This window comes from Lontra canadensis, unplaced genomic scaffold, assembly GCF_010015895.1.
Source record: "Lontra canadensis isolate GAN:19392208 unplaced genomic scaffold, GSC_riverotter_1.0 scaffold66, whole genome shotgun sequence".
In the NCBI taxonomy this organism is placed as follows: Eukaryota; Metazoa; Chordata; class Mammalia; order Carnivora; family Mustelidae; genus Lontra; species Lontra canadensis.
The window spans coordinates 9024322-9040089 of record NW_022631060.1 but is presented as its reverse complement, the minus strand read 5'-3'; the positions used below and the strand labels follow the sequence as shown (position 1 = coordinate 9040089).

At 62.8% G+C, this 15768-nt stretch overlaps 1 protein-coding gene across 3 annotated transcripts in view; it reads left to right on the top strand.

Moving 5' to 3' along the window:
• SHANK2 (SH3 and multiple ankyrin repeat domains 2) overlaps positions 1 to 15768 on the top strand; it is a 451364-nt gene that overhangs the window by 186815 nt on the left and 248781 nt on the right. For all 3 annotated transcript variants that reach the window (XM_032879738.1, XM_032879741.1, XM_032879740.1), the window contains 2 exons: positions 3118 to 3433; positions 14494 to 14663. In XM_032879738.1, the coding sequence (XP_032735629.1) occupies positions 3118 to 3433; positions 14494 to 14663 (486 nt within the window). The remainder of the gene's footprint in view (positions 1 to 3117; positions 3434 to 14493; positions 14664 to 15768) is intronic.

The following is a 15768-nucleotide window of genomic DNA, read 5'->3' as shown; positions in this document are numbered from 1 at the left end:
TTCACAAAAAAAAATCAACATTTCCACGGATGGCTCCGGCGACTTTCTCAGACAGAGAACTCTCGCTTTATGAATTTGGGTTTATGGAGACGTGACTTTGGAGGAGTCAGGAAGGTGGTCAGGAGCCCACGCCGTAGAATAAACAGAAAAAATGTCCAATGACCTTACACGGGGAGCTCGTTTAATGCCCGACTTGGTAATTAAGCGAGCTAATGGTCATTTGAATGTGCGCCCTAAGGACACCTCTGATTCCGGTTCCCACCCCACCTGATCTCCAGGGCAGGAAGTATCTGAAAACACCCTGGGCTCCCCCGCCCCCCCATCTCCCCAGGGCAGCAGTCTTGAATCCCCACCGCCACCCAAGCCCCGCTCCGAAAGCCGGCTTCAGCCCGCGTCTTGGGAGTTTATATAAAGAGCAGCCTTTGTCCGTGCTCATCTGCGGGCGTGATTAACCCAGATTCCTCTCCTGCTCCTTTGGTTTCTGGAACCCGTGCACACGCAGGGAAACGTTAGCTGGGGCTCGTCCGGTGTCTGCTCTGTTTTTTCACAGACCTTTGTCCTCTTACGAGTCTGTCTCAGGCATCGGCAGGACAGCCTCCCCACCCCCCGCCCCAGTTTCCGTTAAGGGCATCAGTCCTTCACGGTTCTGTCGGCCAGAGAAGAACCCGGCTGGAGGGTCACGGAGACCCAAGGCTCAGCAGTTCATGTCACCGAATGCACATGTCTCCTGGTCTGGGAGTGTCCCTGTGGCGCTGGGGTGTCCCCTCCCCAGTGGGTGGCATGAGCCTTGACTCCTCAGATGTGGGGGCAGGGAGGTTGGTCCGGGAGGCCCCCCAGGGCCCCTCACCCTTTCTGCTTGAAGGGTCTGCCGGAGGGGCCGGCTTTCTCGCCGGGATCCAGTCCCCTGGCCGAGTGTCTCTGTGCGTGGGAGCTTTGCGCCCTCTCAGGCTGTGTGACCGTTTGCCCTCTGTGAGGTCTCTCCGTCCCCCCACCCCATCGTCGGGCAGGTGTCAGGTCGCCCCGAAGCACCCACCAGCAGGTGCATTTTTCAAACCCTAAAGGATGAGTGCCCAGTCCTTGTGGGGGTCATTCCGGCCTCCGTCTGCTCGGGGGGAGGGGCTGATGCGGTTCTCCCTCACGACCAGCAGCAGCAAACTCAGGGATGCTCCCCCATGTGAGGTTTCTCTAGCAGGTGCAGCCAGGCCTGGCCGGTTCCCTGGGGCGCTGAGCCCCCGAGGGGGCCGCCTCTTGGGCTCTAGAGCCAGGGATCCGTCGAGGACGCCGCCAGCCTCTCCCGTCACCTGCTTCTCTCCCAGCTGGGCTGGCCCTTGTGAGTTCGTGTCCTTTGAGGAATTCAGAGCCGGACGCCAGCCCCAGCTGAACAGCCCAAGCTGCTCCCAGAGAGGCGTCCCAGAGGGAGCAGGTGGGAGCGGGCGCAGGCTGCCAAGGTCGAGAAATAGGACCTCGCAGCACGTCCGTTCCAGAATCTCACCAGCTGCTCGGAACGTGGATTCCCAGTGCCCGCACTGCTCGGCTTCTCCGGCTTGGCTCCTTCTCTGCCTTCCCGGGACCGCCCTGCCCCCCCCCCCCCAGCGAGGTGGTGAAGGGGTGCGCTGGGTCACAGCTGCCTCAGGGGAGCCCCGTGCCGTCTGCCAGCGCCGCCTCTTCCCCAGGGCTCCCGTAGGCCCACCTCTGCGCTGGGGATCTCTGCCCACACTACTCTGTGTGCTCTGCTGCCCCACGTGGTCGTGGGCCGGTGGTAGGGGGTTGATGGGGGTGCCCAGGCTCAGAGGGGCACACCTGTCCTTCGCCTTCATGGAGTCCATAACCGCAGCCTCTGACCTGGGGCAGTGGGGACCGTGGGCTACCGGTCCCTTCAAGACCCTGAGACTCCCACTCCAGCCCGGCTCGCCCAGGAGGGCACATGCTTTCTGCAGCCCTGAACCGCTGGTCTGGCCGCGGGCGGCACAGATTTGAGGGCTTGCTCACTTGGCCTCATTGTGGAGCATCAGATCCCACAGTGCACGGGCAGCCGCGGGGGCATGGGCGTGAAGGAAGTCCGCGTCCCTTGCTTCCAGGGGCAGCGGTGACTTCTCCGGTGGCCTGGAAGGCGACTTTTCTTGACATGAGTCTTCTAAGAAAGGACACTTTCTATTTTTGGCTCCAGCCCTCGGAGCCGCTGGAGTGGATGTCTGTCCTCATGGTCCCTGCGGGCAGCGTCCTCATTCTGACTCCCTGGGCACGCTGAACTCGGCAGAGGGAAGGCCTCGCCTGTGGTCCAGAACTTTGTAGAAGACAGATGAGGCGTGCTCGCGCCTTCCTGTTGCGCACTGCCGGGCCCTGGTTTGGCGGGTGGAGAAAGCAGCATGCTTGGTTCCGAAGCAGACCCCCACTGAACAGTACTCAGAGGGCCACGTGCGTGTCCGGGGGTGGCCGCGACACAGCCCAGAGATGGAGAGGCTCACACAGCAGGACTCACTGTCCCCCCATCCTGGAGACCAAAGCCTGAGATGCAGGCACGGGCAGGGCAGGGTCCCCCTGAGGCCTCTTCCCTCGTGTGCGGACAGCTGTCCTCTCTCTGTGTCCTCATGGGGTCTTCCCTCCGTGTGTGTCTGTGTTCTGGTGCCCTCCTCATATAAGGATCCTGGTCACACAGGATCAGAGCCCAGTGACCCCGTGTTACCTTGATCGTCTCTGTAAAGGCCGAGCTCCAGATATGGTTTCGGGCATCAAGGGTGAGGGCTCTGGCACATGAATTTTAGGGAGACCCGGTTCACCCCCTCCCAGGGGCCAAGTTCAGGTTGTGGCGAGGAGGAAGTCTGTGTCCCAGCCACATCGTGGGGCCTTCACATGTGTCTTGGCTGCTGAAGGAGCAGGCGCTGGCCTGGATGGAAGGTGGACCCCCGAGCCCCTTCCATCTCAAGCCTTAGCTTGAGCCTCCATGGAATGGAGACGTTTTCGGTGTCCATCTCGTCTCTGCTTCTGTGTCGGTGTGGGCTCTGCACACGCAGCAGGCTCTGCACACCCAGGGGCCAGCAGGGTCTCTCTGCACCCCTGCCCTGCATCGACCACGCAACACACGTGCTTACCCTCCTCTTCTTGTTCTCTCCGACCCAGTGCCCTTCCGAGAGGCCCCGGCGTACTCCAACCGCAGGCGGCGGCCCCCCAACACGCTGGCCGCCCCCCGGGTCCTGCTGCGCTCCAACAGTGACAACAACCTCAACGCCAGCACGCCCGACTGGGCCGTCTGCTCCGCCACCTCCCACCGCAGTCTCTCACCCCAGCTGCTGCAGCAGACGCCCGGCAAGCCCGAGGGGGCCGCCAGGACCCTTGGGAGCTACGCCCCCGGGCCCCGCAGCCGGTCCCCGTCGCTCAACAGGCTGGGCGGTGCCGGCGAAGATGGCAAGAGGCCCCAGCCGTCCTGGCACGTCGGGTAAGGAGTGGCCGGGGATGGGAGGGGAGCTGGCGACGAGCTGGGGGTCTCCCGAGGGGACCGGGAGAGGAAGCTCTCCCCACACCATGGCTCCTTGTTTCTAGGGTGCGGGGCACGCCTAAAGGTTGGCCAGAATGCCTGCTTTGTTCCAGCCTGGATGTTGGGTCACTGCGCGAGCACGTGCCCATGGAGACCACCCAGGGCAGGTGTAGGGTCGAGGCTGAGCTTCCAGGGGTGGCTCGGGGCTGGGGCTGGCTGGAGGCCTCGTTTTCCTTCCACGCGCATCGGCTTCTGGTTCTGAAAGTGAACCGTGCGCCGAGTAGGACCCGAGGCCAGCAGCCTGCCTGTTGCCGAGTTCTCCCAGGGGCCGAGTTGACCGCAAACTCGTGATCCAGAATGAAGGCTCACACCGGGTTCTGGGCCCTCCCCCCGGCAGTCTCCCCAGCACGCTCTCCCCTGGCCAAGCCCCTTCAGAATAGGTCACATGAGGATGGGACTTCTGGGGGGTGGGCTCTTGGCTGGGGCCCCCAGGGACCGGGCTTGGGGCCAGCTGCTGCCGTGGGAGCAGCCCCGGCCTCCCACCCTGCCAGGCCCACTGTGCTCCGTCTCAGGCCCAGACCCTGGTGCTCGTGCTGCCGTGCTCAGCCCTTCCCTCCCGGTTCCTGCGCCGTGAGGGTCTCAGGTGTTTGTGCGCTTGACTGCCCTCAGCCGTGGTGGCCTGGGAAGGCCCACAGACCGGTGTTTTCCCGGCTGGCACAGGGCTCTGGTGAGACACACGTGTCCCTGTAGGTCCAGCATGTCCCCAAATTCTCCTTTCCACCCCGCTTGTTCCCGTTCTCACCCAGGCCTCTGGAGGCACCTGGGGGCACCAGCCTGCTGAGTGAGGCTTGCTGACGCCTCGGCTAACGTCTGCGATGCTTCCTGGGGCCTCCGTCCCGTAGGTTCCGCGTCTCTGGAGCAGGGTGCAGGCTGGGAGCCCGGCTGGGAGGGGGCGTTAGCACCTCACGCGGTCCCAGCAGGAGGCAGACGGCCATGACCCTGAGCAGCGGTGGGTCAGGTGTCCGGATCAGAACGTGCCTGCGGGAACCACTTCTCCCACCGCCCCCCCCGGGTAGGGGTCTTGGACCTGAGGCTCAGGCTGCCGGCCCACCCCGGGCCCACGTCCGCACCCCATCCCAGCCACAGCCCACCCGCCTCGTGCTCCAAACAGTGAGATCCAGTTTCTGGCTCTGGTCTACAGTCTCACTCGGAGTCACCCCAGGGGAGACGTCCCAGGTGCTAAGAACAGTTTAAAACTAAATTGAAGACCTTCCCCCCGGGACGGCAAATTCCACTTTGCACCGTTCACTGGAATTACGACTGTAGTTTTGAGAAGCGCTTGCCCTTCCTCCAGCATGAAATCTAATAAGACACGGAAGGCGGCGTGGCCAGGAGCCACAACACGGCAGACGAGGGCGTGTGAGGGGCAGCGCCCCGGGGTGCCTTGCGGGGGCCCCTCCTGGCCATCCCCGGGGCCTGTGCAGGTGCGTGGGAGGTCCTCACGGCGTCTGTCCCGAGCGCTTGCTGCCGGGACCGCTAGGCACGTGTTCTGGACCCTGCCCGGGGCCGGCTGCTTAACACCGTGAGCCTCATTGGCGCAGCAGATCGTGAGAGACCGGCCCCCCTGGGGGTTGTTTTTAAGACGCTGTGAGTGAGGCTGTGCCCGCACCTTGCACACAGGACATGCTTAGACGAAGCTCAGATCCGCATCCAGCCCAAAAACAGGCACTTGGTGGGTTTTGTTGCCTTTGTCACCTAGAGCTGTGGGCAGGGGGACCGGCCGTCCAGGCTTGCCCCCAACTTCGGGGCTGTTGTCTGTCCTGCCTTTCTGAGCGGTGCCACTGATGGGAGCCCTACTTTCTCTGCCTCGTGCAGCCTTCTGCCCCTCCTCCACGCCCCAGCACACAAGCCTGCCTGTCCCATGTCCCTCAGATGCAGGATCCAGCTCCCTTGCTGGTGATGGGAGCCGTGTGCTGCTGGGGTCCTTCCTGCAACCCTCCCCTGTCCTCCCAGGGACCTGTGGGGTACACCTGCTTCCCGCTGGGACGTGAGGGAACGGTGGGTATTTGAGCCACACGGCAGGCTCTCTGCCTCCCGAGCGGGAGACCACGATCTGACCTTTCAAGTCACGCCTAGGTGTAGAACCAGCCATACAGGCCAGCCTGGGTAATGGGGGACGCCAGATACAGGACCCCACAGCATCGCCCCTGGGCCTTGTGGGGGCTCGAGCCGGGGGCTGAATCCCTCAACTCTGTCCTTGTCTTCGTAGCTGAGAGCCTGACCCCTTCCCGGGGCAGACGGGCGCTGGCTGGGCACAGCACATGGGGCTCTTGCGAGGAGGAAACCGGCTGCCAGACTCACGGTGGCCTGGGGTGCCCTGAGAGCCCTTACCAGTTCTCACGGAAGCCGGGGTGGGGCTAAGGCCGCAGGCGGTGGAGGGAAAGGCCCAGCCCGGCACACCCCTCTGTCTGCGTCTGTGGGTTCTGTCTCCGCGGGTCGCCGTCCCAGCTGTGCTCCGCCCCACAGTGTGCCCGCAGGGACAGCTTACCGTTCTGCTCTAGGTTTCCTCCTGTGAGGGGGCGGGTGGTTTGGGACGAGTAAATAGAGCTTGGTAACCATCCACCGCGCGTCCTGAGGCCGATCGGACTCACGGGGTGCTCTCAGAAGCGTTTGCTGCTCTGGGTTGTTGGCACCACTTAGAAAGACCCTCTGGCCCGTCGGGCCGGCCCTGGGGGCACTGTCCAGGTGAAGAAAGTCACTCAGCCCCGTAGAGGGAGACTCAGCCTCCTGGCCTCTAGTCCGCCCCCACCTTGCCCCCCGCTTTCTGCCTCGCGGCCAGTGGGGATGCCAGGCACTCAGCCCACGGTTGGGCAGAGTCCGTCTGCCTGTGTGCCGAGCGAGACCCCGGAAGCCCCAGCCAGGAGACGATGGGCACATCGGTGCGGCCCCCCCCAGGTGTAGACAGTGCCCGGGCGAGGGACCCCAGGGTCTCCCCAGCTGCCCAAGTCCCCGCCCAGCTTCCTCCCTGGCTGGCCTGTGTGCTGGGGTCCGGGTGAGCGTCCTCCACGGAGCTGGCCTTCCCTAGCCCGCTGACCTGAGTGCCAGGCAGGGAGGCCGAGGCCCACAGAGGTCAGAACCCAGGGGCCTCTTGCGCTGCTGTTGGGTGCCCACAATTGCACCCTCTAGTGGCCCATGGGTGGCTCGTCCTCGTCCCTAAGAACCGAGGCCCCAGGGCCCCACCCCTGAGTCCTCGTGGAGGGGAGGACCTGGGTCCCAGCAGGACCCCTCCAGTGACCCGGCAGGTGCCCCAGCCTCACCAGCACGAGGGGGCATCCTGGCCACCGTCCTACCGAGAACACATCTCCGGGGTGGGTTTAGCTCAGCACAGGGGAGGACATGGGCTTTTGAGAGCAGGACAGATTCATGCGGCCCGTGGCCTCCCTCCGCGCTGGAGACTTTGGGCGGGACAGGCAGGGGCTCAGCAAGTCTGCACAAGTCCCCATCATCTCCCTAGCCTCGGGACGCTGGGGACACGCAGGTGTGTGGGGCTTGGGGTGGATAAGACGGCAGAGGGGCCAGGAGCCCGCGGAGGGCGGGGAGCTGGCCATCCGAGGAGGGTCCCGGTGTGGGGAAGCCGGGCCAGCTGCAAGCCTGTGCCCAGGGTCCCTCTGGGGGAGGGTGACGTCAGTATTAGCAGTCTGTGGTCCGTGAGTGGTGTCTGCTCATCCGAGAGCTCCTGGGAAGGAAGGCCAGCCCGACACAGGGCTTTGGATCCCAGAGCACCTTTGCTCACACGGTAGAGCCCCAGGTCAGGAATCAGAGACTGCACCCCCTTCTGGGGGGTCCTGGAAGGTTCTAGATTCAGGGGAACGCACCTATCCCTGCACCCCCCTGCCAGGGGATGAAGCTCCCATCTTGTCAGGCTTGTAGGTGTGAAAGGGCACGGTGGTGCCCCTCTGGCTCGGGTCACCATTCACCCCTATGAGCCCTCTCCCTGCTTCCTGGGGCCACGGGGACCAAAGCTTGGCTCTCTCACAGGAGCAGAGAGCCTGTTTCCTCCATGAGAACTCAGTGTGACAGCTGCTCCTCTCCTATGCCCGTCCTGACCCAGAGAGGGAGTGGAGGTGGGCGCCCACCAGCAGGGTGGGGAGAGGGCGGGCCACGGGCTGGGTGGGGCAGGCGCTGCCCGACCCGGGGCGCTAATGGCACGTCACCGCAAGGTCAGGAGGAGGGGTCCATGAAGAGTGGGGCTCCCTGGGTTTACGTCTGTCACCTGGAGGTGAGGCAGGGCAGGCCAGAGGCCCCCGGGGAAGCAGGCACGTCTTGGCTGCTGAGGAGTCAGTGTCCGGGCACCTGGCAGACGGCCCCTCCCCCGCCGCTCGCTCTCCTTCCGTGTTCGGGGACATTCAGAGATTGCTGTCTCGGTCACTTGCATGAACTCATGAATTGACATGTCCCCCCACCAGAGGTTATGGAGAGGGCATGGGGACACAAGAGCCCCTGGCAGAGCCCCCCCAGGGCTCAGAGCTCCTTGGGGGAGGTAGGGGGCTCCCTAGAGAAGGGGAGATCCCAAGTGGGGAAAGCAGTGGGCCCCGGGCATCAGGGTGGGAGGCGGCGAGGGGTCCGCTGTGACGGGCAGAGAGTGGGATGTATGAGGAAGGGTGGACATTCAGAACTGTTCCCCATCCTTTGTGGACTCCTGACATGTCGTCTTCCCCTTGCCCTCTTCTTGCCGGAGCCAGGGGTGGCCTGGGGCTTGCAAATGGGCAGAAACCCCACTCCAGCTGCCTGGATCACCACAGAGAGTGTTGGCAGAGCTGTACAAAGCTGGTGCCTGGTGGATCTCACTTCTCGGGGCCACAGAAGTCCTGGCTCGTGCTGCTGCCCCAGCCAGTGTCCCTGCGGCCAGTGGGATGGGACACCTTGATGACCATCCTTCCCCAGGTCCCTTCTTAGGGCCTCATGGGGAGGCTGTGGAGTGTGGGGTGCTATGACCGGAGCCCCAGAGGCAGGCCAGAGCCCAGAGCCCATGCTGGGGCCGTAGGGCTCAGGGTGGTGGTGCCGAGGATTCCTGTGTGTCTTCCTGGCTCCAGGGCAGAGCGGAGCCGGTGCCGATAATACGGGGGAGACAGAGGGTCTGAGCTTTCCCCCGAAGAGACAACAGTCAGCAGGTGATAAGATCTTGGGACCTTTGGGGCTGGACGTGGCGCCCAATTCACCAGCCCACCGAGCTGGCAACACTCGCCTTCCACCCGCTCTGAGCGAGCCGGAAACCTGGGGACACCCCAATTTTAGTGGGCCCCAACACCGACAGGTCCCTGGTCACCCGGGCTAGCTGGGAAGTAGCTTAGTTCAGTCATCCACGTCACCCAGAGCCAGCCACCAATTTTCTGATTTTGAGAATTCAGTGACTTACCTCTCATACCAACAGTGTGGTTGGAATTCCGTCTGGCTGTCCTTGGATGGATCACAAGGAAAACGTTGACAGTTTGGGGTAGGGAATTTCAGACCATCCTCACCGTGCAGGCAGGATGGAGTGGCCCCAGTTGGGCCCCCTGGGACTCCTTTCCCGATGGGGGATGGCAGTCCCAGCCCTGAGCCACCGCGGGGCTCTGGCCCCTGCTGCCATAGACACAGTGCCTAACGCCGGACGCCTCCCCTTGTAGAAGAGGTCATGGTTCCCCGGGTTCATCACTGCATGGAGCAAGGACCCTCCTGGGAGCGCTGGGCTGGCGTCAAGCAGCAGGATGTGCAGTCAGCTCTGTACCTCTGTGTCTAGGTCACTATTTGTGGAACCTCCATTTTCCCATCTGTAAAATGGGGCTTTGTGAGGCTCAGATTAACCTGGAATGAGAAGATGCTTTACCTTCTGTGGGGAATCGAACATCAGTGCTGGAGCCTAGAACCGCGGCTGCCCTCTGGTCTAGAGGAACTAATTCCTCCCCATTCTTTGACAAAGCCTTTCCCGGCATGGATTGATGGGTTAGGGACCTGACCGTCTGCAAAGTGGCTCAAGACACAGAGCTGACCAGATGGGAGCTGGGTTCACTTGGACTTCTCTGCCCAGTGACCCACACTCTGGTGCCTGCTGGAGGCAGCTGGCGCCCACGGGCAACTTGTGACCCCCTTTACAGGAGAAGCAGGGAGTGCGAGTGCTGCTAATGCTCACATCCCACCTGCAAAGAGTAGTTCCTGTTGACTCATTCTCCAGGCATGGGGGATCATCCCCTCTTAGAAGACTGGAAACTAGGCTTCAAGAGGTTAGCTCACTTGTCTAACACCTGTAGTGATCGGTCAGCTGGGCATCTGGCAGGGTCCTTGTGAAATTTGGGTGGATGAGTGGATATGATGTTTGGGTAAGTGGGAAGGTGGATAGTTCAGTGGATGGACAGATGGATGGGTGAGTGGATGGATGGATGGATGGATGGATGGGCGGACGGACGGAGAGACGGATGGATGGATGGGTGGATGGATGGTTGGGTAGGTAGGTTAGGGAATGGATGGATGGATGGTGGGATGGAGGGAGGAGCGGATGGGTGGGTGGGTTAGGGAATGGATGGATGGGTGGATGGAGAAGTAGATGGATAGATACCAACACCCCCCAACCCAGAGTCAAGCTAAAAATAGAAAATGGACATGCAATCACACGTTACATTTTTAGGGAGCCATACGAGGTTGCTAGCATCGAGACAAGATCATGGGTGCATAACCCTGTTCTGTGACAATGACAAGCTCATGTGGTCTGCGGTGTGCATGCGAGCACGTGTGGGGGAGGGGCTGTGCCAGGTGCTGTGACTCTCTGTCTCCTTACCTCATTCCTCCCCTTCCTCTTGTCCTAACTTTGGGTACAAGCAGCTGTGCTCTAACCCAGCTCTACCGGTTCAAACGCCAGCACACTCCCTCCTCCTCTCCCTCGCTCCCTCCATCCATCGACCCGTCTTCACTCACCCGTGCTTCTCTCCAGCCACCAGTCCATCCCACACCCACCCGCCCATCCTTCCCTTCACGGGCCCAACAGACCGTGAACGAGCACCTCGTTTGTGCCAAGCACCGTTCGGCGCCTGGGATAAAGTCATGAGCAACCAGCCCTCGGGGAGCTTGCGTTCAAGGGGGGGAAGCAGGCGGAACCACGGCAGGAAAAGGGTCTATGCCTCTACGCATCATACTGTAAATTCCCTCCGTTCCCAGCTCCCTTTCCTGAGGGAGCCCGAAGTATGGCTCAGACGACGCTCTGTTCCCAGCCCCCAGGGTGGGGCGGGGACCCATCACGGTCCCTCAGCCCGCCGGCTGCGCGGGGGGATGTGCTGACCCCCTCTGTCCCGCCACGCATCACAAAACCCGGGTCCGAGTCTAGTCTGGATGCAGTGGTCCAGGAGCAAAGGGACGGGGATAGAGCTGAGACTCAGAGAGCATCGGGGGAGAGCATGAGATGAAAGGGGAGCCGGCTCAGAGCTGGTCACGCAGGGCCTCACAGGCTGGGCGTCTGGTGTTGATGCCAGCCCCAGTGTGGGGCCCGGCACCATTCAGGCCAGGACCCCATGGCACGTCCCCAGAGATCCGAGGGCCTGCGGCCTCCCGCTCCACAGGGGGATGACCATGCAGTCGGCAGGCCCCACCTGCCCTGGGGAAGAGGTGCTGTGGGAGGACAGCCCGGGGTTGTCTCTAGGTCAGGAAGAAGGGCCCGTTGGCGGCCCTGCTGGGGTTCCCTCTCGCGCCCTCGCCCTGGCTCCTCCCAGAGATACAGATATGGAGCCACTTCCCTCAGGGAAGCCAGAGGCCATGTGAATAACAGACTGTGGGATCCTCCGAGGGGAAGCGGGATCGTGTGGCCCTGAGGGGCCTGAATCCGACCTCGTGCGCTAGACGGGAGGTGCGGGCACAGGGAAGGGGCTCCCCACTGCACGCTCCCAGACCCTGCAGGAGACGTGGTGGTTGACGTCGGGCCCCAGTCAGTGTCCCAGAGCTGCCCGGACAGGAAGGGACCCGGGAGGGGGAGGGGCAGAGCGCAGGGACCTGCTTTTCGGGAAGAATCCAGAACAGGTGGAGAATACGGGGCGGGGGGTGGGGGGGCCTCCATGTGGGGGGGGGCAGGACCGAGAGCACAGCTGCTGTCGTAGCCCACGGGAGCGGAGCTGCCCATCACTGTCCCCTCATGTGTCCTCCTGCTGCCCCAGCGCTGGGCCTTGCCCTGCCCTCGCTCAGTGCGGACGTGGCCGGCGCACGGATAATTCAGCCACTGTGCATGTCCAGAGGCCCAAGGACCCTGGTGTGTGGTTTCCTCCCAAAGCCTGCCTGCCCCAGGCCTCTTCCGAGCTGTTTGGGTCCAGGTGGAGTGGCCCCGGGGGCCATATTGCCTGTTGCAGAGAAACTGGGTCCCCTTGGTCACGAAGACCCACTTCCCCCATCTGGAAGCCAAAGAGGAGCCCCCGCGTGCCTGGGTCCCTGCTCTCCTCTCAGCTCTCAGTCCCCGGCCAAGGGAGCCCTGAGTCAGGCTGCGATGAGGCCGATCGAATAAATGACTCCCTTCCCCAGGCAGGGTGCTCGAGGTGGGAACTGGCAGAGCCATTCTGGCTTTCCCGCCTTCTCTCACGTGACGGGCACGAGACCCAGACTGCCCTTCCTCCCTGCCCTCCCACTGGCCTGCCATGCTGTTTCCTTGGACTGGAGGGGGTCACACAGCATGCCTCTTGCCAAAGTCACTTGCTCCAGGAGCCCCTGGCATGCCTGGGATGCCATCACAAGGAACATCTGGGTTTTCCTGTCCATCGAGCTGTAGCTGGCTGGGCTAGGAGAGGTTAAACAAGGTGATATGGAGCCACTGGGCAAGGCCACCTGGGCCACCAGGATTCTGTGACCTCCGTCTGTGGCTGGAACTTGATTAAAGAATGCTCTCGGGGGGGATTGGTATCTCTTGGGACAGAACGTGAGGACAGAGGACCTCGGAGCCCTGGCGGGCCCTCAGGACAGCTCTGCCCCATGCGGGTTCAGGCGGGCTCTGGCCACTGGGGTCAGGAAGACAGACCCAGCCGTCAGTCCCTCCCCGTGTGCTAATCACGAGGGTAGACACTGAGCATGTCCCTGCCTCCGGCTTTGCATGTGTGGACACGGGCTCCCCTGGCCAGCTCCCTGAGTCGTGATGGCGAGTGGCAGAGTCAGGATATAGAATACACCACGGCCATACTCTATGAGCTTCTACCGGCAGACTGTGGGTCGTTTATCAAGGGTACAGATCTGGGAAAAGCACGGGACCAAAGGAACACGGAGGGGTCACATCAGCTCCCATGAGGGAGTGGTCCCATCAGCTTCTGGAATTCTCCCTGCCAGCCAGCTCCCAGCAGCCCCTGCCCAGAGGGGAGACCTTCCTCACAGAATGCTCTAGACCCTGCCCGTCGTGGCCGTGAGCTTCTGACACGAGTGGGCCCCTCCTGAGACCCAGGGTGGTTCCCCAGGTTGGAATCCCTGCCTGCGTTCATCCACGTGCTTTCTCGAAAGTACCCATCCCAGGACAATGAGCCAGCATGACACCTGGGACTCTCCATGGTTAGAACGGGCGTGGGCGTGCCCTCTGCCCCCCGCGTGGACGTGGCCGGCTCTGGCCACCCATCGCAATGGTGCAGGGATGTTGTGACAGAAACTGCGTGGCCTGTTCTCTGTGAAGCTGCCCCTTGGCCTTGCATGGCCCCCTGCGGAGCCGGCAGGGAAATGTCTCACCCTCCCGCCGGGACGTGGGCTTGGGAACAGTGGCTCGTTGTGAACCAACATGAGGCAGGAAGGCGGCCCCGCGTCTGGTGAGGAGTCCGCAGGGCTGGAGCAGCGGCGCGTGGGGTCGCCAAAGCTCTCCGGGGCCGGGGGCGTCCCTCAGCCAGAGTGGCTGTCCTGCAAGGAGCCGAGAAAATGTCAGAGACCCCGGGTCTGCCCCGATTTCTTCATCGCGAGGGTCTTTGATTTCCCTTTCTTTAAAGATTCATTTATTAAGAGAGAGAGAGTCCACACGGGTGCGCGCGGGTGCAGGCAGGGGAGGGGCAGCAGGAGAGCGTCCCCGAGCAGACTCCCCGCTGAGCGCAGGCCCAACGCCAGGCTCCATCTCCTGACGCTTCACCAGATGAGCCACCCAGGTGCCCCCTGGTTTTTATTTTTCTAAGAACTGTGTTAAAGGACACATGACATACAGTTCACTACCCTAACCGTCTTCGGTGCGTTAGGGTTCTGTGGCATTAGGCTCGTTCACACTGTTATGTGGCCATCCCCACCGTCTCCAGAACGTCTTCCCGAACGGAAATTCTGTCCCCGTGAGACGCCAACTCCCATCCATCCCCGGGCGCCTACTGTACACTCTGTCCCGTGAAACACTGACCCCTGTCCCTCCCCCAGCCCCCACTGTCCCCTCTTCTGTACCCCTGAGACTGACTCCCATCCCTCGTTCAGCCCTGGCACCCTCTGTCCACTCTCTGCCCCCCTGAGACACCGACCCCCATCCCTACTCCGGCGCCCACTGTCCACTCTCTGTCCCCCGAGACACTGACCCCCGTCCGTCCCCCGGCTCCGGCGCCCACTGTCTTAGGAACATGACAACTCCAGGCACCTCCTGTCAATCGAATCGTACCAGGAACATACCAGGGACGGCTTCTTTCACCGAGTGTAACGTCCTCCGGTCCGTCCACGTTTAGCAGGTGTCAGAATGTCCTTCCTTTTCCAGGCTGGATCAGAGTCCACGACGTGGATGGACTGCACTTTGTCTATCCATTTGTCCTTGGGCGGGTGCTCGGCTCGTGTCCGTCTCAGGGCTGTAGCGAGCAGGGCCGCCGTGGGCAGGCTGGCGGGCACGGGTCTGACCCAACGTGCAGCTGCTGGAACCGCCTGAGTGTCTTAATCGCGGACCCCCGGGCATTTTCACGTCCTCGCTCCCACAGGATGGCTCGCAGCACGGCTTCGGCCGTGAACCGCTGGGCCGTGGGCCCGCAGTGTGATGTGCCCTGTCTCAGGCCGTGACCCTCTCGCTCTCTCTCCGCCCCCCTTCTCAGGCCGGCTTTCCTGCCCGGTGCCAGCAAGGATGCGCTGTCTGCCTTCGAGTACCCAGAGCCCAAGCGGAAGCTGTACAGCGCGGTCCCGGGGAGGCTCTTTGTCGTCGTCAAGCCATACCACCCTCAGGTCGACGGCGAGATCCCCCTCCACCGCGGTGACAGGGTCAAAGGTCAGTGTCTACTCCGCTAACGGGCAGGGTCAGGCCAGGTACCCGATGCCTCGGCTGACCCGCTGTTGGGGCGTCGGCGTCAGAGGCCTTGCTTCCCGGGGCCCCTGTGGAACGTCTGGAGCCTGGGAGGGCAGAATGGGGAGCAGACGGGGCTCACCGGCCATTCTGGTGTCACACGCATGTCGGGAATGAGATTCCATTGCAGGAAGTACAGGGGCGGGGGAGGGCTCCTTTCCACCTAGGAAACCCCTGAGGGCGCCCGTGGCACAGGGCCGGGGCCTATTACGGGTTGGTTTTGGATATGTCTTCTCGAGAGTCGGGGAGGGGTATCTGGGGGATGGTCCACCACAGCCTGGAGGCCTCCGCTGTTCCTGGGAGGGGAATCCACCAGGCCAGGGGGAGGATCCCCAACGCAGAATCCTGGAAAGTGGTTGAAAGCACATTAGGTCTCCGTGGGTGCCAGGCCAAGGAGTTGGGCTTTGTTCCCAGGGTATTGGGGAGCCGGCAATGGCTTCTGAGCAGGCCGATCAGGTAGGTGAGGCCGTTCAGAAAATGGGTGTAATCAGGGCGTGGGCCGGAGGTCGGCCAGGGCAGCAGCTGTGGGCCGCAGACCACGTGGGCACAGCTGAACTCTCCGGGGAGAGCAAGGAGGGGTACGCCAGGCGTGCCCAGCCGTGCGTGGGCCCTGCCGTCGGAGGACAGGCTTTCCGAAGACGCACGGCAGGTGGTCACAGCGCGCCCCTTAGAGGTCGGCAGGCCAGGGCCAGATCCTGCCTGCCCCTCCTCACCCCCCGGCCCAAGCTGGCCCATAACCCAGCGTCCGACTCTGTGCCCTGCACGAATGCAGCTGCACCCGGCTGGGGTTTGCAAGCTTCCGAGGACGGGGAGCCCCGTTCTCTCGCGGCTCCTCCTGGCCATCCGCGCGGCTGCACGCAAGGTGGCCAGCTGGGAGCGGGGCCAAGTCCCACGGGCTCCGTTCGTGTCCTTCCAGCATTCTGGTTTGCCTCCGACGACTTCTGCTGGTCTCGTTCCAGACCCTTTTCTCCGAAACGTTCCCTTCCCCGATAAGTCCCCCTCGTGCATGTGTTAATTCCAGAAGTCACAC